The sequence below is a fragment of the Salvelinus fontinalis genome, chromosome 26 (genome assembly GCF_029448725.1).
Source record: "Salvelinus fontinalis isolate EN_2023a chromosome 26, ASM2944872v1, whole genome shotgun sequence".
Taxonomy (NCBI): domain Eukaryota; kingdom Metazoa; phylum Chordata; class Actinopteri; order Salmoniformes; family Salmonidae; genus Salvelinus; species Salvelinus fontinalis.
This window is the reverse complement of record NC_074690.1, coordinates 44,607,281-44,633,369: the sequence shown is the minus strand read 5'-3', so window position 1 is coordinate 44,633,369 and position 26,089 is coordinate 44,607,281. Positions and strand designations below refer to the sequence as shown.

Here is a 26,089-nt window from a genome sequence, read left to right as displayed (position 1 = left end):
TTTCATAGAGGGGTGTTTGAAAACATGCAGTTCAATATCGATGTAGGGATATGGTTTTTGCAGGATGCTCTCTTGTTAGGCAAGGGAGGGCGATCTCTAAACGCACAAGATAAATCAACTTCAGCACGCTGGACAGTACCCGCGCACATTTGAGTCTTTCGCGATTTCTGCTCTGTTTTGTTTTGAACATAGAAATATAACCGAGGTAAAGTTGGTTTTATATTCAACATTCAACAGACATTCGCCAAATAATATAAAATGCATTTAATTCCCTTATCCACAATAAGTTATTCCTGGATAGTCTTAGGAACATTAAATAAAATGCAAAATATTCTAAAAAGGCCTTCTCTTACAACCTTTTGAATTGCATAACAGCTATAATTGCATCAAATCATGAACATTATATTTAATAAAGGCCCGTAGTCTGTTTTTCCGCGCAATTGCAGAGCCTATAGAAATGTTGTGCAACATGAGCTCGTGGGTTCTCATGAAGTGTTTGATCAGATTTTCAAATACGTTTGCATTTGCAGCTGTAGAACTTTTTGAGGATCTGTGGACCCATGCTAAATATTTTTACATCTTGGGCACTGTTCAAAAGCATCTTTCTCTTTACAAGATCTTTGCGATGCGTCATGTTGGGCTACTTCTCATTGCGTTTTACTGACTGGATATCACTGCACCTTCGTTGACGCATACTGTCCTCAGTGTTGGAGCCTCTGAGGGATGATACTGTTGGGACTGCCCTGGCTTCGGAGAGCAGGTCTGCGTTATGGGAGTTGGCCACATCCCATTGTGAGACATCGAAACGAATATTTGAAAAAAAAACTCAAGTTTATTTTCATAATCACAGTTCTATGATACTATTGAGATGTCTCACCACATTTCCCGGCTTGCAGAGTACAAGGAAGAGAGACATGCTTTGGATTGACCAGAGGCCAGGACAGACGCTGTGCAATTGGTCCTTCCTCTAGTGATCTGCCTTCCAGCAAATCCCATTGTGAGAAATGTCACTCATATTATCAGAGCTTAGTGTTGATAGTGTACATACGTCGATTTGTTTCAATTATATATTTTGTTTATTGTGGAAGCACAATTTCACAGTCAAATTCCTGTACTTGCAAATATATTTGGCAAATAAAGGTGATTAGTTCTCCAAGTGTCCCATAACTCATATCAGGAGCTCTGACCTGATGTTTCCTGCAAGTTAAACTTGTCATAGTTCAATAATTGTCATAATTCAGGGGAAAATGTAATTATTATTATTGTATTATATGAACAGCAATACAAATAATGAACAGCAATATCATAAACTCACAGCGGTTAACTTGTCATTGTTAGTATAATGAAACAGATGCAAGTAGGCCCCCTGGTGGCCACTTTACTAATCACATTATTTATCATGGTAGAATGTGCATTGGTTTGAAACTGGTTTGGTGAGGGATCACTCTTGTAAGTTCAGCGTGTACTGCAAACCTGAAGAAATTCCTGTCTTTAGCGTCATGACATGTTGAGGTTTAAGTTACCCCCAAGAGCCACAGCTGTTGCTCTGCCAGGGGAGCTCATGAAGGATTCTCTCAGACTGCCCCCCTCCCCCCCAGGAAGATATACGACACCTAATCCTCCACCTGCTCCTCACTCACTCCCCCCTCACCCAACCCACACATGCCAGTAGGTTCTCAACTTTTCCATTTCCTTAGTGCCCCAAAACTCTGTAGGTGGCTATCTACTCCTCCCCTCTGCTTGTTAGAGATGACAGAAATAGCAGGATAGGTGACTCACGACAGCAAACTTTTCAGAGTACATTGGTGTTCCTGGAAAAAGAGCAGTGTTTCACTGGGGGGGGGGGGGGGGGGGGGGGGGTTACTGACAGTTTAAACAGGTTAAACCTTTGTTTTATGCAATCTATACTTTTTTTTTTTTTTTACAATATTCAACATTGGGTTATCACAAATTCAATGTGATCAGATGATTTACACAGTCAATGAGAAATGAGTACCTTTTGCATCCCTTTGATATTTTAAAGTACAAATATAGAACTTTTAAAGCCTGTTATGACAAATGAATTGCCCTTTAATATAGACCACAAGGAGAATTCAATACATCTTTCAATATGGAACATTTAGTAGTAATTTCATAGTGTAAAAACCAGGTGAGCTGGTACTACTCTTGTTTTTTTAACCTTTTCTGGTGTTTTGTGTTGGAAAACGGAGCGGGTCGACCATAAAACATCAACCCGGTTACCCATAGATAGGCTACAAATGTTACCAATTTCAGAAATGTTCAAGTTCCATTCAATTGCCCCCCTCCCTGTTGGAAACAACAAGCTTCCATTCCCTGTCAAAGCGTTTTGACCGGAGTCTTTACTTTTACAACAAAAATAAAACTGGTGGAACTACCCCCCCTCCTTACACCAGGAGTGAAAATAAGGCACAAAGCAAGTGATAGTACTACAAAAGTAAACACCTCTACATCCATATGCACACTTGTATTTATGAGAGAACTCCATTCCCAGTATCTATACTGAACAAAAATATAAACTTAACATGTTAAGTGTTGCTCCCATGTTTCATGAGCTAAAATAAAAGATCAGAGAAATGTTCCACATGCACAAAAAGCTTATTTCTCTCTAAAAATGCACAAATTTGCTTTGCATCCCTGTTAGAGAGAATTAGTCCTTTGCCAAGATAATCCATTACCTGACAGGTGTGGCATATCAAGAAGCTAATTAAGCAGCATGATGATTACACAGTTGCACCTTGTGCCAGGAACAATAAAGGCCACTAAAATGTGCAGTTATCACACAACAGATGTTTCAAGTTGAGGTAGGGCATGCAATTGGCATTTTGACTTCAGGAATGCCCACCAGAGCTGTTGCCCGAGAATTGAATTAATTTTTCTACCAAAAGCCGCCTCCAACGTAATTTAAGAGAATTTGACAGTATTTCCAACCGGACTCAACTATTCTTCAACTGCGGGATCGTCTGGGGGTGTGCAGAGGAATATGTCTGTAATAAAGCCATTTGTGTGTGTGTGTTGGGGGGGGTAATTCTGATGGGCTGGCTCCCAAGTGAGTATGTACAGGCCCACCCATGGCTGCGAGCCATGTGAAATCCATAGATTAGGGCCTAATGAATTGATTTACATATGAACTGTAACTCAGTAAAAATCTGTATATTTATATTTTTGTTCAGTATATAAACAAGTATTTACTATTCAAAACCAAAATCAACAGCTGTTAAATGCATATGTATTATGAAGCTAAGTGCTTCAAAATGTTCACAAACCTCAGATTCACATTTTGTTAATACAGTAGCGGCACCTAGCCTATTTGTGTTGAGAATGCCAAGAACTACAGGTAATTATTACAGTTTAATAAGTACAGCGATGGTTTGCCTGGTCTATCAAGAGTTGGTCTCTCTCTCTGACATTGTGAAGGGTTTAAGGACTGGTGTGTGCACGTCCTGCTCTGTCTTGCTAGCTTAGGCCTCTCCTCGGCTCTCCAAAGCTGTATTTTCAGGGTGACTGTTGTTCTCATCACAGTGGAGTTCGGTCCTTCTGGTGCTCTTTCCTCCTGCCTCTACGTGGAGACGTATCTTCAAGGTTTTACAGCCAGCCAAAATGTCAATTATAAAATGTCTCCATTCTATCACCTTGACCGTGTCTTTCTAGGAGTACAGGTAACAACACCCCAGAAGATACATAGACCAACCATGAACACATATCTGTTCTTCTCCTAGGCTGGGCATCAGGCCTGGTAGAGGGGCACCACCCTCTTGATGGCCTGCCGGCATATGGGGCAGGTGGGCTTGGGCAAAGCCTGGTAGCAGCTGTAGCAGCAGCACACGTGCCCACACTCCAGCAGCACACAGCTACGCGGCTGGGTCAGGCAGATCACACAGGCGTTTCCCAAGGGTGTCTCCTGCTCCCCAGACCCCTCTTGTGTATCCCCAGCCGTAGACCCTTCCCCCGTCCCACCAGCAGCCAACCTCTCAAACTCCCTTCTCAGCCGTTCCTGGTCCCAGCGGACCCTCAGGCTGCGGTAGTAGCGGTGGCCCAACCAGAAGAGGATGGCGGACCCGGCCAGGGCGAACACAGAGGCCAGGACCTGCCAGACCACCGCTTGGCCCTCCTGCTCCAGCCGCAGGGTCTCAAAGTCTGAGGTGGTGAGGAAGTACTCTGAGCCGTCGGTGGGCGGGCGGAGCTTCAGCACCCGGTCCGTGTCCAGGATGAGCTCGCCCACACCCGTCAGAGTAGCGCCAACCTAGAAACACAGAAAGACAAACTGGTCAGGATTATGGAGCAACACACTCTCACTATTTGGGGCAATAGTAACCTCCCTCACCCTGAACACAATATAACATTTTTGTATCTTATTGTGGAACTTGGGGAATGAAAATACTGTTTTTATCGTAAGTAATCTATCAGTGATATTGCTACATAAAAAAATGTACTCAAACCTCACCTTGAGCATCTCCTCAGTCTCCAGTTGGCCTTTGGGCTTCTCTCCACTGAGGTACTGCCCGATGATGTCGGTGAAACCATAGGTGGCCTGGTGGAACTTCTCATGGATGATTTCCATCTCCAGCCCCGAAGCCTCCAGGGGACACAGCACCCTCACGTTGGCCTGGTCCGACCCGACCAGGCTGAAGGGCACCGCGTTCACCCTCTGGTGCAGCACACGCTCACTGTCCGTCCTACACGGGGGGGGGGGGGGGGGGGGAGTTAGAGGAACAAAGATTATTCACAATTCATTCATGATTATCCATAATCATGGTAGCATCCACATTAAATGTAAAAGACTTCAGAAACTCCAAAATACATTATTCACCATTTAGTTCTTATTGGGCAAAAAAATCTTTAACACAATCAAAACAAACTGCAAATGCATCCAACAAGGTTGTAGTCATTGCGTGCTAGGAATATGGGACCAATTACTAACCTTTGACTACTTTAATACACTATAAGCGAATTTGTCCAAATACTTATGGAACAAAAACGTATTCAAATGGGGGGGGGACTATATACATCAAGTGGTTTCATTTCTAAATGGTAAAACGGATATGTATGAAAATACCTTCAAATACCGTTGCATCACATGAAACATTTAAACTCAAATCCAAAATACTGGAGTACAGAGCCAAACTTACAAATGTTAGCTTCACAGAGGAGTGTATATTTCATATCAGATGGTCCTAGTCATATTAAAGTGGTAATACAGATGATACTAGTCTTTCACATTACATTTAGAGCGTCAATCAGGAGTGTTTCTACCAGGTGCGAGACAGGCTATTCCACACCAGCTTGTGTTCCCTCAGCATGAGTTTCTGCACCACCCCCACACTGCGTTCCTGGAACTGACTCCTCAAAGGCTCCCCCAGAGGCTGCACTGCCCCTACACACACACACACACGCACCATGGATAGAGACATTAATTATACTAAGAACTGCCACATCACACCAATAGGTGAGAGAACAGGGTCTAGTCAACATCATAATAAAATGATCATAGTGACACACTCAGAAATGTTTCCCCATTGACACAGATAACCATATGCCTACCTTCAATGACAACATACTGCAGACACTTTCCCGGTGTCGCGTTCAAAAGGCCTGCCAGTTTCCCATCCAAAGTCAACTGCGGAGCATCCTGAAACAAGCAAATAGAAATGTCAGTAATTTCTATGGAAAAAAATCCCCATGTCTCAAAATTAGTTTAGTACTTTATTTACAGCGTGTAAAGACTACGGCCTAGATTCAATTCGTGTAGCGGGGGAAAAAACGCCTCACAGCGCAATTTAAAAGGTCATTTCCATTTGAGACGACATATGGAGCATGCAGTCACTGAATGTGGGAACATTGCCTTACATTTCAAATCGCGCTATAACGCGGATCTTCAGCCATACGGATTGAATCTAAGGCCGTAGTCTGAAGGAATAGACACAGGGCAGGGCAGACTACTAACATTGAGCTTGTCCACTGTTTTCCTCTTTTTCCTGTAGATGTAGTAGAAGAAGCCAGATATAGCCAAGCTGGTGCCGAGACACAGCCCTTCCACCGTCCTCACTGGAAACTCCTCCATCACTCCCCAACACACACTCCGCACTGTCTCTTCTCACCCCCCTGGTAACAGGCCTACAGTACAGAAACAGACATACAGCCAAACATGGTATATGAAGGATGCTCTTCAGCATGATAGCAAGGGGGCCATGCGTCACTCAGACAAGCTGCAATTAAATCTGCAGCTGCACGATTCTCTTTGAAATGTCAGTGAAATGCTTGAAAATGTCTATCATTATATTTTGACAGCACAGTGTCAGAGAACGCTGGTTGCTATTTATTTTCAGCACTTTGACAGTGAACTGGATTAGGCTACTCAGAATGCAAAGATGCACAAAAATATGTTGGCTATTCACATTTGATTGGTTTAGGCTATATTACGTTATAATCTAAGGAAACACATTTCAAATAATTCATAATCCTATAGTATTACAGATAATTATGACTATTTACATATTCAGTGCCTTCACTCACAAGCACAGCAAAGTTGGAAATGTGTTTCATTGCATTGATGACTTAGGTGGCATTATGGCGGCATTATAGCTACCTTTTTGAATGGGGGAACCCACATCAGTCTTTCTAGGTGTCATATGATGACGGCGCTTGGTTTCAAATACCGTTGATTGACTTTCAGGTGATTGACACGGTCTTTACATTCCTTGGCTAAATAGAACCGGTTTAGCTAGATAATACCAAATGAACGCCTATTGATCAAGGTGTTTTCTTCCCATGGGACTTTCGCAAAGAACACCGACGCTCGGTCTGAATGTGAACACGGATCCCTTGCGGTACGGTTTTTCATATCAGCGAGAAATACTTTTCTTATAAACAAAAAGGTTAAAATGACTACACACCTTTTATAGGGTTAGTGTTCCCATACGGCCATAGCTCTATGTTAATGCGGAAGACAGATGGAAAACAGTGGCAACCACCTCCGCTGATGAGCCATCTAGCACGCTCCAAACACCTGTGTGTAACAGAAGGCGGCCACCAGAAATGTGTTGTAACTAGGGTTGCACATTTTGGGGAATATTCAGAGGTGGAAACTTTCTGTGGGGATTAACGGGAATATATGCAAATTCATATTAATACCATTTAAAATGTAGATGTTTTTTGCATTGGATATATTTACCATATCATATGGAGACAGAAACATACTCCTTTTACCTTATCATAGACATACTGTATTTGCAAATGATTAAATGCTTCCAATAGAAATAAAAACTATTTGTTACAAACTGAAACTTTAATTAAATGAGTTGACTCTTCACATGGGATGATTTCACTGAACAACAAAAGACAGGGAATATTGAATGATCCATCGCATATCCCAAAAACATTTTCAACATACATCTGTAAAATGATAACCAAAGCTTTAGTTTAGACTTTCTTCCACTCAGGCTTCCACATCTTCTCCCTGGACCTGCTCTAAGTCCACCTCTTGAACATCAGACTCTGAGGCCTCATCTTCACTGTCACTTTGCAACCTTGTTGAGGATGGCTCGTTGTCAGGCTAAAAAAGCCTCAAATTTGCCCGGATGGCCACCAATTTTTCAACCCTTGTATTGGTCAGCCTGTTGCGTGCTTTGGTGTGTGTGTTCCCAAACAAGGACCAGTTGCACTGAGGCAGCTGATATTGGTGGGATTTGGAGGAGGATGGAGGCAACAGGGGAAAGAGCCTCAGATCCACTAAGTCCCATCCACCAGGCTGATGAGATATGTTGGCACGACTTCCAAATTGCATCTCCATCCCAAAGCCCTTGCTTGGAAGTGTACTTCGCCAGACTGCCAAGAACCTTGCCCTCATCCAGGCCAAGGTGGTGAGACACGGTAGTGATGACACCATAGGCCTGGTTGATCTCTGCACCAGATAGGATGCGCTTGCCAGCATACTTGGGGTCCAACATTTACGCTGCACGTGTATGGAATTCAGGCAGAAGTCTTCACGCTTTTGATGCATTTCAGAACTGCAATTTCCTCTGCTTGGAGCAACAGTGAAGTGGGAAGGGCAGTACGGATTTCTTCTCTTATATCTGCAAGCAGAGTCTGAGAGGATGGCATTGTCTCCCTCAATCTGTGCAATGGCTACCACTCTCTCCCAAAATACATCATCCAGGAGGATCCTCTTGATGGGGCTGTCCATATCGGCAGACCGTGATATGGCCATTTCTTGGAAACACTCCTTCCCCTCCAGGAGACTGTCAAACATGATGACAACACCACCCCAACGGGTGTTGCTGGGCAGCTTCAATGTGGTGCTCTTATTCTTCTCACTTTGCTTGGTGAGGTAGATTGCTGCTATAACTTGATGACCCTTCCATTGCCTAACCATTTCCTTGGCTCTCTTGTAGAGTATCCATTGTTTTCAGTGCCATGATGTCCTTGAGGAGCAGATTCAATGCATGAGCAGCACAGCCAATGGGTGTGATGTGAGGGTAGGACTCCTCCACTTTAGACCAAGCAGGCTTCATGTTCGCAGCATTGTCTGTCACCAGTGCAAATACCTTCTGTGGTCTAAGATCATTGATGACTTCCTTCAGCTCATCGGCAATGTAGAGACCGGTGTGTCTGTTGTCCCTTGTGTCTGTGCTCTTGTAGAATACTGGCTGAGGTGTGGAGATGTAGTTAATTATTCCTTGCGCACAAACATTTGACCACCCATCAGAGATGATTGCAATAAGGTCTGCTTTCTCTATGATTTGCTTCCTTCACTTAAACTTATTGAACTCTGCATCCAGCAAATGAGTAGATAAAGCATGTCTGGTTGGAGGGGTGTATGCTGGGCGAAATCTCTTCCAATAAATCAAATGTTATGTCAAATGCGCCGAATACAAGAGGTGCAGACCTTACAGTGAAATGCGTACTTACAAGCCCTTAACCAAGAATGCAGTTAAGAAAATACCAACAACAAAAAAATTATATGCGATAAGAAAAACAAATAATTAAAGAGCAGCAGTAAATAACAATAGCGGGGCTATATACAGGGGGTACCGGTACAGATTCAATGTGTCAATGTGCGGGGGCACCGGTTTCGAGGTAAATTAGATAATTATGTACATGTAGGTAGGGTTGTTAAAGTGGCAATGCAAAGATAATAACAGAGAGTAGTAGAAGCGTGGGGGGGTGCAAATAGTCTGGGTAGCCATTTGATTAGCTGTTCAGGAGTCTTATGGCTTGGGGGGGTAGAAGCTGTTTAGAAGCCTCTTGGACCTAGACTTGGCACTCAGGTACCGCTTGCTGTGCGGTAGCAGAGAGAACAATCTATGACTAGGGTGACTGGAGTTTGACAATTTTTCGGCCCTTCCTCTGACACCGCCTGGTATAGAGGTCCTGGATTGCAGGAAGTTTGGCCCCGGTGATGTACTGGGCCGTATGCACTACCCTATGTAGTGCCTTGCGGTTGGAGGCCGAGCAGTTGCCATACCAAGCAGTGATGCAACCTGTCAGGATGCTCTTGATGGTGCAGCTGTAAAATCTTTTGAGGATCTGAGGACCCATGCCAAATCTTTTCAGTCTCCTGAAGGGGAATAGGTTTTGTCGTGCCCTCTTCACGACTGTCTTGGTGTGCTTGGACCATGTTAGTTTATTATTGATGTACACATTGCCTGTGAGCATCAGAGGTGAACCAGATGAATACACAGCTTGAGCAAGACATTCATCAGCATTTCTCTGAATACATTCCTCCATTGAGTCAAAAAACTTCTGATTCCAGGAGGACCATGAGCTGTTGCTATCGATAAGGTGTCTGATTCATCATTTTCACCTTGAATAGAAGTAGAGGGACTTTTGTCAGAGGTTGCTTGTTGTGAGCGCTGAGGGAACTTTATGCACTTGGCCAGATGATTCTGCTTTTTTGTTGCATTCTTCACATATGACTTGGCACTGTATTTGCAAATGTACACAGGTTTTCCTTCTACATTAGCTGCAGCGAAATGTCTCCACACATCAGACAGTGCATGCGGCATTTTTCTGTAAAGATTAGAAAAAATATAATAAAAAAAAAACATAATACGGGCCTCCCGGGTGGGGCAGTGGTCTAGAGCACTGCATCGCAGTGCTAACTGCGCCACCAGAGTCTCTGGGTTCGCCCCCAGGCTCTGTCGCAGCCGGCCGCGACCGGGAGGTCCGTGGGGCGACGCACAATTGGGCTAGCGTCGTCCGGGTTAGGGAGGGTTTGGCCGGTAGGGAATTCCTTGTCTCATCGCGCTCCAGCGACTCCTGTGGCGGGCTGGGCGCAGTGCGCGCTAACCAAGGAGGCCAGGTGCACGGTGTTTCCTTCGACACATTGGTGCGGCTGGCTTCCGGGTTGGAGGCGCGCTGTGTTAAAGAAGCAGTGCGGCTTGGTTGGGTTGTGCCTCGGAGGACGCATGGCTTTCGACCTTCGTCTCTCCCGAGCCCGTACGGGAGTTGTAGCGATGAGACAAGATAGTAATTACTAGCGATTGGATACCACGAAAATTGGGGAGAAAAGGGGATAAAAAAAAATAAAAAAAACATAATACAATTCCATGTACAGATAAATAGTTAAAGCAGTTAGATTAAACAACTCCTTTTTAAGATAAATGTTTTAAAGTGAAACATGTATGGAAACAGGTGAATTAACACTCAGTTAGCAGGCTCAAGCAAGCTAGAACCCACATGGTAGCAAAAATGAACTAGTAGAAATTGTTAACAAGTTAGAAATTATTTAAAACACACTTTGCTGTAGGCTACTATTTACTAGTTAACCAAAAAATGATGTATGTCATAAAATATATTCACCCCACCCAGTATTGTAATCAAAACTTACCAGAAAGCATGTAGTCCTTGGCTCAAACAGTGTAGTAGTGTGGGCTCAAAAGCATCTCATTAGTGTGCAAGATCTTGAGAATCAGCTTTACATGTGATGGAAGAGTACACTGCACATGTGATGGAAGAATGCACTGTGCATGCAGAGGGTTGCAATTCCATTGAATTGAGGATAGTTTAAACAAAATATGTGGCAACACCTAGAATTGCCTTGTGTATGCCACAAAAAAGGTTCACTGTTCTAATGTAACTTTTTTGATGAATTTAAACAAAATTCCCCAAATTCCAGGGCTTAACTTCCCATGGAAAATGTCTGGAAATGTCCAGACGCTTTGCAACGCAAGGTGTAACTAAAAAATCCTGTCGGCTGCAACTGTGATAACGCCAGTTAAAACAGTGTAGTGTGTATATTTTGCATTTGCGAAATTAATTTTGATGTGATATGAAAGTAAAGGGCTTTATGTTTCTAGAAACGTTATGCAATAGAGAACCGATTCACATTTAGAAATGGAGTATTTGGCTGTCACAGCCAGCCTCTCTCTGAAAATAACATAAGGTCCTTGGACGGTAGGCTATTTTAGAGTACATTCCTTGGCTAGCTTGATCAAATCAAACGTTATTTGTCACATATTTCATTAACAACAGGTGTAGATTAACAGTGAAATGCTTGCTTATGGGCCCTTCCCAACAACGCAGAGAAAAGAGAGAAATAGATAAATAATAACACAAGGAATAAATAGACAATGGGTAACAATAACGTTGCTATATACACTGGGTAGCAGTACCAAGTCAATGTGCAGGGGTCATAGGTAATTGAGGTAGATATATGTACATATGTAGGAATAAAGGAACTAGGCAATAAACAGTAGCAGCTGCGTATGTGATGAATCAAAAGAGTTCAAAGCAGATCAATATTGTGGGTAGCTATTCAGTTAACAGTCTTATGGTTTGGGGGTAAAAGCTGTTCAGGGTCCTGTTGGTTCCAGACTTGGTGCATCAGTACAGCTTGCCGTGAGGTAGCAGAGAGAACAGTCTATGACTTGGTGGCTGGAGTCTGAGAATTTCTAGGGCCTTACTTTGACACTGCCTGGTATAGAGGCCCTGTGGACGGCAGGGAGCTCAGCCCCAGTGATGTACCAGGCCTACGCACTACCCTCTGTAGTGCCCTGAGGTCAGATGCCAAGCAGCTACCACACAGCCAGTCAAGATGCTCTCAATGGTGCAGCTGTAGAACTGAGGATGTGAGGGCCCATCCCAGATGCACTATGGTATATTGAAAACTGAGCTATAGTCAATTAACAGCATTCTCACGTAGGTGTTCCTCTTGTCCAGGTGGAGGGCAGTGTGGAGCGCAATAGAGATTGCATCATCTGTGGATCTGTTGGGGCGGCTGCGAATTAGAGTGGTTCCAGGGTGTCTGGGATGATGGTGTTGATGTGAGCCATGACCAGCCTTTCAAAGCATTTCATGGCAATAGTCATAGACAGGTTACCTTAGTGTTCTTGGGCACAGGAACTATGGTGGTCTGCTTGAAACATGTAGGTATTACAGACTGGGTCAGGGAGAGGTTGAAAATGTCAGTGAAGACACTTGCCAGCTGGTCAGCGCATGCTCTGAGTACGCGTCATGGTAATCCATCTGGCCCCGCGGCCTTGTGAATGTTCACCTGTTTAAAAAGGTCTTACATCGGCTACGGAGAGCGATATTACACAGTTGTCAGGAACAGCTAGTGCTCTCATGCATGGTTCAGTGTTGTCTATCTCGAAAGCAGCATAGAAGGAATTTGGCTCGTCTGGTAGGCTTGCCAGCTGGTCCTGGTCCTGGGCAGCTCCCGGCTGGGTTTCCCCTTTATAATCCGTGATAGTTTGCAAGCCTTGCCACGAGCATCAGAGCCGACCTAGTAGGATTCGATCTTAGTCCTGTATTGACATTTTCACTATTTGATGGGTCGTCGGAGGTCATAGCTGGATTTCTTATAAGCGCCTGAATTAGTGTCCCGCTCCTTGAAAGCGGCAGCTCTTGCCTTAAACTCAGTGTGGATGTTGCCTGTAATCCATGGCTTCTGGTTGGAATATGTACCCATGGTCACTGTGAGGACGACGTTGTCGTCAATGCACTTATTAATGAAGCCGGTTACTGATGTGGTAATTTTCTCAATGTTAAATCGGATGAATCCCAGAACATATTCCAGTCTGTGCTAGCGAAACAGTCCTGTAGCTTAGCATCCGCTTCATGGGACCACTTCCGTATTGAGCACGTCACTGGTACTTCCTGTTTGAGCTTTTGCTTGTAAGCAGGAATCAGAAGGATAGAGTTATGGTCACATTTGCCAAATGGAGGGCAAGGGAGAGCTTTGTATGCGTCTCTGTGTGTGGAGTAAAGGTGATATCGCGTTTTTTCACATCTAGTTGCACATGTGACATGCTGGTAAAAATTACCAGACGGATTTCAGTTTCCCTGCATTAAAATCACTGGCCACTAGGAGCCTCTGGAGGTGCAATTTCTTGTTTGCTTATGGCCCTATAGTTTGTTGACTGCAGTTTTAGTGCCAGCATCGGTTTGTGGTGGTAAATAGACAACTACGAAAAGTATAGATTAAAACTCTCGTTGTAAATAGTATGGTATACTAACTCAGGCGAGCAAAACCTTGAGACTTCCTTAACATTCGAGATCAGGCACCACCAGTTGTTAACAAAGAGAGACACACACCTCCCCTTTAACTTTACCCAAAGCTGCCGTTCGGTCTTGACGATGCATAGAAAAACCAGCTATATGTAGGTGTGTCCAAACTTTTGACTGGTACTGTAGATTATCCAATTCTTCCAGTTGACAGGATAGACTACAATGGAGCTCGTCTAGTTTGTTCTCTAGTGATTGTAAGCTTGTTTGCCTCTCTTGCGCCGTTCCTTCCTTTTCGAGTCCGGGTGATTCGAGCCTGGTCCAGACTCTTTGATGAATAAATATTCATCTAAATCGAGGTTAGTGATTGCTGTTCCCGATGTCCAGAAGCGGTTGCAGTCATTGGTAACGATGGCGGAAATATTATGTACAAAAAAAGTAGCATAATCGGTCAGGAGCCCGTAAAATGGCAGCTAGCCACTGCAGCGCCATCTCCCCCCATTGCACAACCAGTTCTAAGATGTAGCCGGCCCAGAACTACATTTAACAAAATATCACGTTCAACATTGACATTATGCTATCTCAGATACCTACTTCGATAAACATTGAAGTTGCTGGCCCACAGAGTGGATATAAACAATAACTACAGTTGGTTAGCTAGCAAGCAAATGTTTTGTTAGCTAGCTAATTGAAATATTTTGCTAACTGGAAGACCTGCCATTGACCTCTAAAATATCGTCTTTGTTTAGTCTTAAATGTGGCCTGTGTCCGCAAATGTTAGACCATAACATGACAACAGTATTTGTGCACTCTTTTGCAACGGCCAAAGGGTCAAAACGGACTTAATCAATCAGTATTGTACATTTTTACCTTTCAAAAACACTCCAGTTGTCTTCGCCGGAAGAATGTGCTTTTTGTTTTGATCACATGACATGTTCTTCTTCCTGGAAACTACGCATCTTCGGGTGAAGCAAATGGCCCGGTTCCCTGGGTATTTTGAGAATTTCACTTAAAGTTGCACTATAAAGAAATTGCTCCGCCTTCCTGGACACAAACATTCGAATCGTTTGTCTAATTTCAGTTTGTGACCAAACAAGCAAGTATTGTACCATTTAAACCGCTGTGAAGTATGTTTTCCATAACAAAATATTGTATTTTCAGCTGTTTGAAGCTGGTGTACAAAACCAAAAGTAAAATACGCAAAAACGAAATTTAAGGGAAGTTTAGAAATAGCGCACAGAGAACACATCTGCCGCGTCTTAGGCTTGCTTTCAGTGAGAATGAAAGATAAATAACAAACATTTTTGTCGGTGGCATCTTTAATTACCAATGTAATGGTGTAAAATGTACAAACGCTTCCTCACCCGGGGCACCGGGTCATGCAAAACGAACTCCCCAACGACGCTATACTGAATCACGTGACGGGGTACTAATCTGTACTGTTGCCGCCGCGCCACGTAGCTAGCGTAAGCCGAAATGGCAGGAGGTGTGAAGAAAAAGTCATCACCTGGTCCACTGTCTCGAGTGTGGGCGACACTTCGAAAACTATGGCAGGAGAAACATTTGATATTATTCAAGGCGGAGTACACAATACTGGTCGCCTCTGTTCTGTGGTTCCTGGAGATCGGAATAAACATATGGGTCATACAAAAAGTAGCATGTAAGTAGCTAGCGGTTTAGCTTGAGCATGCGGCTAGCCTTAAAAGGGTACTTCGGGATTTCGGCAAGGAGGTACTTAATATTGAGGCCCTTTATCTACTTCCCCAGAGTCAGATGAACTCATGGATACCATTTGTATGTCTAAGTATGAAGGAAGGTAGTGGTAGTTTCGCGAGCCAATTTTAACTGACGTTAGCACAACGACTGCAAGTCTATGGTATCTACTAGCATGCCTAATATTAAACTTAAACCCTTATTATTCGTATGGTTTTCAGTAGTTAGCTTCGCCCACGTTTGGCTGCACTTGAACTACAATTCCGAAGCTGTGTTTTAACGTTTAGAAACGTCAACAATCACTTGCGAACCCGTTTTTTAAATATATGCCCCTTATCTTTCGTATCGGCAATAAACTCTTCAAAAATATACACTTACTGCAGCAGTTCTGCGCTGATCCATAAGCTGTGTGTGCCTCCAGTTGACGAACTACAGGACACTTTCTCCCTTCCCAGTTACGGTTACACTGGTGTTCAGAGCATGCTAATGTAACCGATGTGAAAGGGCTAGCTAGTTAGCGGTGGTACGCGCTAATAGCGTTTCAATCGGTGACGTCACTCGCTCTGAGACGTGGAGTAGTTGATCCCCTTGCTCTGCAAGGGCTGCGGCTTTTGTGGCGCGATGGGTAACGATGCTTCGAGGGTGGCTGGTTCGAGCCCAGGTAGGGGCGAGAAGAGGGAAGGACGCTATACTGTTACAATAATTAGGACAGGTGGATTTCCATCTGTCTTGCGTAAACGAGCGATGTGAGAACACTAACCCAAACTCTGTCGTGTAATAATTTAACCATTTGTGGGGGTTTTTAAAAGTATATTTGTCGCTGATATGAAGATAGCAACGTTCCTTGTTTCCAAAACCGTACCGCAAGTGATGCGTGTTAACCTTCAGACGGGCCATTAATGCTCCCCCGACCAGATGTATATACATGCTTCTCCTGTCAACAACACTTAAACTTGCCACAACTATTGAGAGCTACATATTTCGTCCATACTAGGCAACATCACAAGGGACCGTGACCACGTCTGTAAATTCACTTTGACAGTTGGCACTATAGAGGCTAACCCATTCATAGACACGCCTATGTGCTTTGGCCCCTATTGACTGTAGTATCTTCTGCTGGGGGGACTTTTGTTAAGATCCCAGACGCTCGTTCCTGACGTTGAAAATACATTGCTTGCGGTATGGTTTTGGGAACATATCTGTTCAATTACTGCACACCTTTGCTTTATAGAGTTATGGTTTGTTTTCCCACATGGACATATCTCCATGTTACAGTGCTTATTACAGACGACACCAGTGCTATCTAGCGTGCTCAACACCTATGTAAGTGTAACTGTGGAGGAAGTGTAGTTCGTTGGCTCGGTAAACAACGGTATGGAACTTTGCAAACCAGCTACAGTAAAGTGAATCTCTTTTTATTCCAAATATTATTTATTGCTGAAATTAAAGATAAGTTCCATATGTTTGGAAAACCATATCACAAGCAATTATTTATTATTTAGGTTTCTAAATGTTTGAACAGAGTGTCGGGATTGTAGTTCACGTGGTCCCACTGGTGCTTATAGCGGAGAACCCTTGGTATAAAGTAGAATCCCTTGGGTTCTTGAGAGCAAGTAGGAAGGGTCAGAAGTCATTTAAGTAACTTGTTCTTGCAGATGCTTCGTTCTCTCGATTCGGAAGAAAGGTCTATCTGTGTTCAGCTGCAGGTGGTTCTCCAAAAAAGAGAGTAGTCATTAAGATAGTAAAATCCACGTTTTTCACAGTGAGGCGTTCCATCGCCATTTTAGCTGCCAGGCATCTTGCATTTCCCAACATCTTTGCAGGAACTAGTCATTTCTATGCGCCATCGCCACTTGTGGAAGCAGATGATAGTGTATCACACAGTGCGACCAAAACAAAGATCTACACCAAGTCGAGGCATTTCTCACTCGATCCAAAATGTTGATTTTTACTACCTTTCAAAATATTCTCTGGTTTTTGGAGAACCACATGTTAACTCAACATAGACATTTATAAGATATTTTTCTTCCGATTTGAGAACGAAGCAAGTATCATCAAGAACAGGTAAGTTGAAAAATTGCTTCCAACCCTTTCTACTAGCCAAGGTATAACCACATATGGGAAAATTCACACATCGCCGTTTTTAATGTATAGCTACAGTTTCCCTTTCTTGTTAGATTTTCTTTTTCTTTGGTAGTTGCCGTTGACCTGTTCTTACTGTCACCTGATTCTTTAGGTACCTTCGTCCACATCTTTGACCCCATTTGTTGAATGTATATGACAAGTTATTGCCAATGCAACCGGTCATTCATTGGTGAATGTCTTCTCCTGCAGACACAGAGATCGACTGGAAGGCGTATATGGATGAGGTAGAGGGAGTCATCAACGGCACCTACGACTACACCCAGCTCAAAGGAGACACAGGCCCTCTGGTGTAAGTTCCACCACCCTATACGTGGCACTCTCCAAGTTAAGGAACCAGGTTCCAATACCAGTATTGGCAACCCCGGGGATGTATTCATTAGTTGGATTCCATTGCAAAACGTGTCTGTTGCAAAACTTTTTGCAACGGAAATGGTTTCCCGTTTTCTCTAGGAAGCAAACGAAACGGAGGGACCTACCTGAATTTGTTCAATAGAAATGCTTGTTTTCGTTGTAAAACTTTTCCCTTTTTGAGTAAACGGTTTCTGTTGCAAAACATTTTGCCACAGACCAAACATTTTGCAACGGAATCCGACTAATGAATACACCCTGGTTCCTCTCTAGGTTTCTTCCTAGGGTCCTGCCTTTCTAGGGAGTTTTTCCTAGTCATCGTGCTTCTACACCTGCATTGCTTGCTGTTTGCGGTTGTAGGCTGGGTGTCAGTATAACACTTTGTGACATCGGCTGATGTAAGAAGGGCTTTATAAATACATTTGAATCTTCACCAGACCCATGACAAAGCATTGCACTTTTCCCTGTGTGTGTGTGTGTGTCTGTGTGTGTGCCTGCAGTCTGACATCTCTTGACGTGAACAAGATCACAGTCTTGAAACTGATTTCTGAACCTACCTTTCCAGATACCCAGCGGGGTTTGTGTACATCTTCACAGCGTTGTATTACGTTACCAACCATGGGGTGAATATCCGCCTGGCCCAGTACCTGTTCGCTGTCTTCTACCTGCTCACTCTGCTACTCGTCTTCAGGATATACCACCGCACCAAGAAGGTGAGATGCAACACTTATTCCTTTGTAGGCTGTTTTCCAAGGTGACGTTATCTTTTTTTGGTACTTAGCTAGTTGTCATTCCCCCCCCCAAAATATGATTTAGTTTTTATTGCAACTTGGAATTCATCACTTTATAATACTGTAATCTATTCCATGATTTTGACTCTCCCCTTCTCCAGGTTCCTCCCTACGTATTCTTCTTTGTGTGCTGTGCCTCCTACCGGATCCACTCCATCTTCGTCCTGCGTCTTTTCAACGACCCCGTGGCCATGATGATGCTGTTTGGAGCCGTCAATCTTTTCCTGGACGGCCGCTGGACTTTGGGCTGCGTGCTCTACAGGCAAGTGTAAACCCTGGTTCTGCACAGTTGGAGCCTAGCTCAGTTAAACTGAAATGATCATAGCGAAGTTGAACTTGGTTCAGTGTGCGGGCCAATATGGGACACCTTTCATGATAATAACGCTCTAATTTAGATGGGCAGAACTGAGTTGCTGAACCCAACATCTGACTGTGGTAGCCCCCTGTCACATGGTCTGAATGACAACTTCCTCTACCTCTGCTGTGGACAGTTTAGCAGTGTCTGTGAAGATGAACGTGCTCCTGTTCGCCCCGGGCCTTCTCTTCCTCCTGCTGTCTGAGTTTGGCCTGATGAGGACCATACCCAAGCTCTCTCTCTGTGCTGCCATCCAGGTTTGGACCTCCTTCATCTGCTTTAACTGTTACGTTTAGATTTTACTCACAGATGCTTCTTGTCCCCGGCGTTCCATCCAATTTCCACACTGTGTGGACAATTAGGATTTGCCTACTCTATTTCCATTCTGTTGATTGTCCATCTCTACTCCACCTCACCTCTCTCTCATCACAGTTGTTGCTGGGCCTACCCTTCCTGATGGAGAATCCAATTGGTTATATGACCCGGTCCTTTGACCTGGGTCGTCAGTTCCTGTTCACATGGACAGTGAACTGGCGCTTCCTGCCGGAGTGGCTGTTCCTGAGTCGCTACTTCCACCTGGTGCTCCTGGCCACCCACCTGCTAGCCCTGCTGCTATTTGCCCTGCGCCGCTGGAAGAGGTGAGAGAGGTGCTACTGGAGTTATCTCTAGGACCAGAGTTTTTCATGGTCAGGCCAAAACTCTTGGCCCTAGTGAAGCCTAAAATGAGATGCAGCCTAAATTATATTTGTACACCAATGCTTGGTTCTGGCCATCTCTGCTTTTTGTTGTTAACCAGGTGTGCTCTCTGTTGAATTAAACCAACACCTGTTTCTCCTCAGGCCTGAAGAGAGCATCATGGAACTGCTGAAGGAGCCAGGCAAGAGAGTCCTCCTTGCACAGAAAATCACCTCGGATCATATCCTTTCCTCAGTCTGTCTCTGGAGCCATGACTAGAAAGAGTACTGGTGTGTTCTGTATCTCTTAACACACACTGTTACCTTGTTCTTTTTTATTTATTTAACCTTTATTTAATTAGGTCTGTCTCTATGGCCATGAAGTACCCGTGTTTAGTGTATATCTTAACTAAAGAGTGCTATTAGTGGATATGGGTTAGAAAACCCAATTACTTTGTGTTTATATTTTTTCCATGTTGTTTTTTTTTTACACCAAATACGAACATACAAACAACTGTGCCTGTTATATAGTTATTAGAACGTTTTCACACCCCTTGACTTTTTCAAGATTTTGTTGTTCCAAAGTGGGATTAAAATGTATTTAATTGTATTCTTTTTTTGTCAATGATCTATACGCAGTACTCTAATGTCAAAGTGGAAGAAAAAGGTATTATGGAAAATAAGACATGAATATATCTTCATTAGATAAGTATTCAACCCCCTGAGTCAATACGTTAGAATAACCTTTGGCAGTGATTACAGCTGTGTGTCTTTCTGGGTAAGTCTTTTTATGCGTTTTGCACACCTGGATTGTACAATATTTGCAATTTTTAAAAATTATTATTCAAGCTCTGTCAAGTTGGTTGTTGCTAGACAGCAATTTTGAAGTCTTGCATTAGATTTTCAAGACGATTTTTAAATCGAGTGGCGCAGTGGTCTAGGCTGTTTCACAGCTGGCCGTGACCGGGAGACCCATGAAGCGGCGCACAATTGGCCCAGCGTCGTCCGGGGTAAGGAAAGCTTTGACTGGCCCGGGATTTCCTTGTCCCATCGTGCTCGAGAGACTCATTGTGGCGGGCCGGGCGCCTGTAAGCTGACTTCAGTTGAGCAGTGTTTCCTCTGACACATTGGTGCGGCTGGCTTCCAGGTTAAGCGGGCAGTGTATCAAGAAGCAGTGCGGCTTGGCAGGGTCGCGTTTCAGAGGACGCATGGCTCTCGACCTTCGCCTCTCCCGAGTCCATAGGGGAGTTGCAGAGATGGGACAAGACTGTAATTAGATATCACGAAATTGGGGAGAAAAGGGGGTAGACGGTCGAGAGCCATGCGTCCTCTGAAACACGACCCTGCTTAATAAAAAAAAAAAAAAAAAAGTTAATTCCGTTGCCACATTTTTTGCAGTATTACTTTCGTGCCTTATTGCAAACAGGATGCATATTTTGGAATGTTCTGTACAGGCTTCATTTTCACAGTATTGTGGAGAAACTACAATGTTGTTGATTCATCCTCAATTGTCTCCAGAGCCATTAAAGTCTAACTGTTTTAAAATTGCCATTGGCCTCATGGGGATATCCCTGAGCGGTTTCCTTCCCCTCCGGCAACTGAATTAGGAAGAACGTGTGTGTTTTTTTATTTTTACCCATCTACCAATAGGTGCCCTTCCTTGCGAGTCATTGGAAAACCTCCCTGGTCTTTGTGGTTGAATCTGTGCTTGAAATTCACTGCTCGACCTCAGAGATAATTGTATGTGTGGTGTACCGAGATGAGGTAGTCATTCAAAAATCATGTTAAACACTTAGTGCACGCAGAGTGAGTCCATGCAACTTAATATGTGACTTGTTAAGGACATTTTTACTCCTGAACTTATTACAGCTTGACATAACCAAGGGTTGAATACTTACTGACTCAAGACATTTCTGCTTTTCATTTTTTATTAATTTGCCAAAAAATGTAATAATAATCCACTTTTGACATTATGGGGTAGATCAGTGACCCAAAATCTCAACTTAATCCATTTTAAATTCAGGCTGTAACACAACAGAATGTGGGAAAAAGTCAAAGGGTGTGAATACTTTCTGAAGGCACTGTATATTGGACCTTAACAGCCGATCACAGATGGTGCTGATCCTTTTCACGTCTAACTTCATCGGCATGTGCTTCAGCCGCTCGCTGCACTACCAGTTTTATGTCTGGTACTTCCACACCCTACCCTTCCTGCTCTGGAGTGGAGGGGTCAAGAAGCTGGCTCACCTACTCCGGTAAGGGGTGGGGGCTTTTGGCGCGATGTGTAGAAATGGAAAGGGTCCTAACTTCCAACGTACATTTTCATAAATCTTAATTGACATCCATGTAGATTTCATGCATATGCAGAATTGGGAACATTTGCTAATTTTAGTCTACTATAAATTCTGAGCCTAGATGGGTCAAAAGGCCTGTTATTGTCACTCGTTGTGCTCTCACGTTATGTCTTATCTGGTCTTTCTGTGGACAGGGTTTTGATCCTAGGTCTGGTGGAGCTGTCGTGGAACACCTACCCGTCTACCATATACAGCTCGGCAGCCCTCCACCTGTGTCACCTCATCATGCTGCTCTCCTTGTGGTTCGCCCAGCCCCCAGCCCGCCAGGGAGAGAAGGCCAAGAGCCAGTAAGCTTAGCCCCTAGAGGACCCTCCCGTCCTTGGGGTCTGGTTGACCATCTCCATCCTGCTCTCACCCTAGGCTGGTTCTCCCCCCTCGCCTCACCGTGTCTTGCCTATTTCCTCATGACGCACAGGGAGTTATTGAGGTGGGGTCTGTCTTAAACGCATCGGTTTGTTGCTACCCACCTCGCTGTAGCTCTGCTAACGTACAGGTGAGAGAAGGGACTGAGTGAGACTGCACGTGTGGGGGTGTATTACGATTTGGCAGTCGTGCAGGTGTGTGGCGTGGGAGGAAGCTGAAAACAATTATGATTCTCAGGTTAAAGAATGAAATAATATAAATCTAAGAGTGGGAGGCTGGTGGTGTGGAGAAACGCTGAATGTTTTGCTGCGGCGTCTAGAACATCTTAAGGAAGGATCGCTTGCGTACAGTATGTGTTTTATGTCAACTACCTTTTAGCCCATGATTGTTCTTGTCGAGTATTGTCTGGTCTTGGCGATAATCGGGAAAAGTGAGAAACTCTTAGGTCCCCATGCTGGCGATCAGCTGTTCTGAACTTCTGATACTGGACCATTGTGTTGTGAAGATGGTTTCTATGTGTGTTTTGTCTTAACTCCGTATCAGGGAATTTTTACTTTGCTACTACTTATTTGACGAAGCTTTGAATTGAACTGTCCTCTGCGATAGATTCTCGTCCTCTAACTCAGTTGGTAGAGCATGGCGGCTGCAACGGCAGGATAGTGAATTTGATTCCAGGGACCACCCTTATGTAAAATAAATTCTGCACGCTTGACTGTAAGTTGTTTTGGTTAAAGGCTTCCAGTAAATGGCATATATTAAAGATCTCTGTTTGTCCTTAACTCCATACCTGGGCATTTTTACTTTGCTACTTATTAATGAAAGCTTTCAATTGAACCGTTCTCTGCGATACGCTTTCGGTGCCGCCCATTGGGCACAATAAGAATGGCGTTGCCTAGCTAGCACAAGGCTTATCATAGGCAAATGCGTACGTAATATACGTCATTTCATGTAATAATATGACCATGCAGAACTAAGCTGTTGACTATCATGATTATCTGTCTATTGTTTTTTTAATTTTCTAATAGTTTCTTCCAGAGAATGTGGATCAGTGTGTGCACTAGACAAAATCGATGAGGCCCATTTCCCGCACCCAGATGAAGCCTACCCCTGGACGAAACACTCACTAAAGTTATTTTAGTCCAAGAATAGGCTTAAACGGATAGTCCCGCGCGATAACGTATTCACGTAATTCTGCAGAACTTTCCTTTTAATCTGAGTAGGGAACTGTCCCTTTAAGTGTTTATTTTCTTTAATGAGCTGCCATAGGTGATTATTTAGTGCTCATATTTGTTTGCTGATGTTGGTGTGTTTGATTTGCATGAGTGTTTGTGTTACAGAGACCCTAGACAGAGATTGATTCCAAAGGTGTGTTTTTATTCTGTTGATAAAGATGAAAATAAAAGGCGTAAAGAAATTTGATTTAAATGTCATTCATTCACAAACATACATTTGAGTCATTTAATTCCACACTAATGCAAGTTAGACATACTACCCAGTTAATAGGCCATTCAGCTAAGAAAGAAATATACTAAATCAAAGTAATGCAAGCTTTACATGATCAAGTCATTATTGTAGTTTCATACGGTGTACTTAAAGGCCACTTGGGTTAGTCAAGTCTCAATTTACCTAAGTCAATGACTTTTAAATGATCTTTGCACTGGGGAAAATGTAATCTGTTTCTTATGTAGACGGGGCACAGAAGCATTCGTATTAGCAACCAGAGGTGCAAATAACATTTTTCAACTGATCCTGATATTAAAAACAAATGATTTAAGGTAAGAGGCAACTGCACCAAAGTTCTAGTAGGAGAAAACACTGGTAACTATCACATGTTGTCATGGACGGTAATAAGTCATTTCACATATTGTGGTGGTTTTAACATGGTGGCTATGTGGTCACATGTTGTTGGGATTGTAGCAGAGCATGTTGAGCTGGATGTTCTCATCCCAGTGGCGGAGCAGCAGAAACAGTTGCCTGGCAGCCCCCTTCAGCCCGGCCAGGTCCACCCCCTCCGGCAGCTCCTGGCCCCGCAGCCAGAAATCCGCCTTGGCTGCCACCAACTCCCACTCCATGAAAAACCCTGCACAGCGGTGCTCCAGCCAGGCCAGAGCCACAGCCGTGGCCCAGCTCGAGCCCTCCAGGTCCCCCAGAGCTAGCTGATCGCTCCCCTGGGGGTCTGGAGCTGCTGGATCCAACAGGGAACCCTCACAGACGTCAGTCTCTGAGCCGCGCCCGCTGTCTGCCTGGGTCAGGGGGATAGGGCCACCTGTCATGTCAGGGGAGCCTTCCTCGGAGCAAGGGTGGTCGGGGAGGGTCGTCAGGGGCTCTTGGCACCGGTCGGAGAAGCGTCTCCTGCGGAGTTGGGGGTCCAGGATTAGGGGATGGTCATCTGGGGTGTGGGGGCCACCCAAGGGCTTGGTACCAGTAGAGGTGTGGTGTTGGGGGAGACTAGGAGGCTTGGTAGAGGTGGTGGTGTGGTGGAGGGGGGTACCAGTTGGGAGCTTGGTGGTAGTGGTGGAGGAGGGGATTGTTGGGGCGTTGGGGGAGGTGCAGCGGAAGGGGGGGCTGAGGCTGCTGCGGTGGAGGCTGTAGGGGGATGCCCTCTTCAGACGGTCCAGGGGGATCTGGATGCAGTCAGTGTAGACCTCTGTCAGGAGGAAGGCCCCAGAGGCCAACTGGAGACGCACCTGTGAAGGAGATACCAGGTACTAACTCTTAAATCAGGTATCCACCTCTAAATACTTATTGTAGTACTTGAAGGGCATTTCCACCACTTTTCAACCTCATTCATTATATCCAGCACCATACCAGTGTCTACATATGTAAAATTGACACACTTATGTTTTGTAGTACAAATATCAAATTAGAAAGTGTAATTTTGTTGTCATCAAAAGTAAAACCATTAAACGGTGATTTTGAAACACAGATCGAGGAGAGCAGGAAATTGCTCTCCCCCTGGCTAGAAACTCGTTGCAGGTTTTGAATTTATTTTTTTTATCCTTCAAGGATGTCACAGAGTAGGACTTTTTAGGAACTTCTCTTTTTAATCACAGAACACGACTTTTTCCACTTTGTTACGATACAGTCTTATAAAATTGATTAATTCGTTTCCCCCCTCATCTTTTCCCCCATTACAACGCAAAACCAGTTTTTTTTTTTTTTTTTATGCAAATTTATTACAAATAAAAAAACTTTGCACATTTACATAAGTATTCAGACTCTTTACTCAGTACTTTGTGGAAGCACCTTTGGCAGGGATTACAGTCTCGAGTTTTCTTGGGTATGATGCTACAAGCTTGGCACACCTGTATTTGGGGAGTTTCTCCCATTCTTCTCTGCAGATCCTCTCAAGTTCTGTCAGGTTGGAAGAGGAGTGTTGCTGCACAGCTATTTTCAGGTCTCTCCAGAGATGTTCGATCAGGTTGAAGTCCGGGCTCTTGCTGGGCCACTCAAGGAGATTCAGAGACTTATCCCGAACCCACTCCTGCGTTGTCTTGGCTGTGTGCTAAGAGTTGTTGTCCTATTGGAAGGTGAACCTTCGCCCCAGTCTGGGGCAGGTTTTCATCAAGGATCTCCATGCACTCCTCCAACTCAATCATCAAGTTTGCAGATGATACAACAGTAGTGGGCTTGATTACCAACAACGACGAGACGGCCTACAGGGAGGAGGTGAGGGCACTCGGAGCGTGGTGTCAGGAAAACAACCTCTCACTCAACAAAACAAAGGAGATGATCGTGGACTTCAGGAAACAGCAGTGGGAGCACCCCCCTATCCACATCGAATGGACAGCAGTGGAGGTGGAAAGTTTTAAGTTCCTCGGCTTACACATCACAGACAAACTGAAATGGTCCACCCACACAGACGGTGTGGTGAAGAAGGCG

At 44.2% G+C, this 26,089-nt stretch overlaps 3 protein-coding genes across 8 annotated transcripts in view; 1 reads left to right on the top strand and 2 right to left on the bottom strand.

Annotated features, from left to right (window-relative positions):
• Positions 1-1,053: 1,053 nt before the first annotated feature.
• LOC129824427 (mitochondrial ubiquitin ligase activator of nfkb 1-A-like) lies at positions 1,054-15,873 on the bottom strand. Of its 5 annotated transcripts, XM_055884077.1 has the most exons (8): positions 14,335-14,615; positions 10,847-10,931; positions 9,821-10,026; positions 5,963-6,132; positions 5,560-5,647; positions 5,272-5,392; positions 4,463-4,694; positions 1,054-4,261 (listed from the first exon to the last, which is right to left on the bottom strand). In XM_055884077.1, exons 4-8 carry the CDS (start codon positions 6,077-6,079, stop codon positions 3,746-3,748), a joined length of 1,074 nt encoding a protein of 357 aa, XP_055740052.1. In that variant the 5' UTR covers positions 6,080-6,132; positions 9,821-10,026; positions 10,847-10,931; positions 14,335-14,615; the 3' UTR covers positions 1,054-3,745. The 5 variants fall into 5 exon arrangements, with proteins under 5 accessions (XP_055740052.1, XP_055740050.1, XP_055740051.1 ...); XM_055884075.1 differs by lacking the exons at positions 9,821-10,026; positions 10,847-10,931 and adding an exon at positions 6,912-7,024; XM_055884076.1 differs by lacking the exons at positions 9,821-10,026; positions 10,847-10,931; positions 14,335-14,615 and adding an exon at positions 15,556-15,873.
• On the top strand, positions 14,896-23,621 carry alg3 (ALG3 alpha-1,3- mannosyltransferase). 2 transcript variants are annotated; one of them, XM_055884072.1, is made up of 9 exons: positions 14,896-15,124; positions 17,512-17,611; positions 18,236-18,383; positions 18,563-18,723; positions 18,953-19,073; positions 19,249-19,454; positions 19,656-19,733; positions 21,602-21,745; positions 21,979-23,621. In XM_055884072.1, the coding sequence occupies exons 1-9, from the start codon at positions 14,941-14,943 to the stop codon at positions 22,133-22,135; spliced, it is 1,299 nt and encodes a 432-aa protein (XP_055740047.1). In that variant the 5' UTR covers positions 14,896-14,940; the 3' UTR covers positions 22,136-23,621. The 2 variants fall into 2 exon arrangements, with proteins under 2 accessions (XP_055740047.1, XP_055740048.1); XM_055884073.1 differs by lacking the exon at positions 14,896-15,124 and adding an exon at positions 17,069-17,241.
• Positions 22,703-26,089, bottom strand: part of vwa5b2 (von Willebrand factor A domain containing 5B2) — a 33,932-nt gene continuing 30,545 nt past the window's right edge. The window contains exon 21 of the mRNA XM_055884071.1: positions 22,703-24,894. Within this exon, the coding sequence (XP_055740046.1) occupies positions 24,103-24,894 (792 nt within the window). The 3' untranslated portion in view covers positions 22,703-24,102. The remainder of the gene's footprint in view (positions 24,895-26,089) is intronic.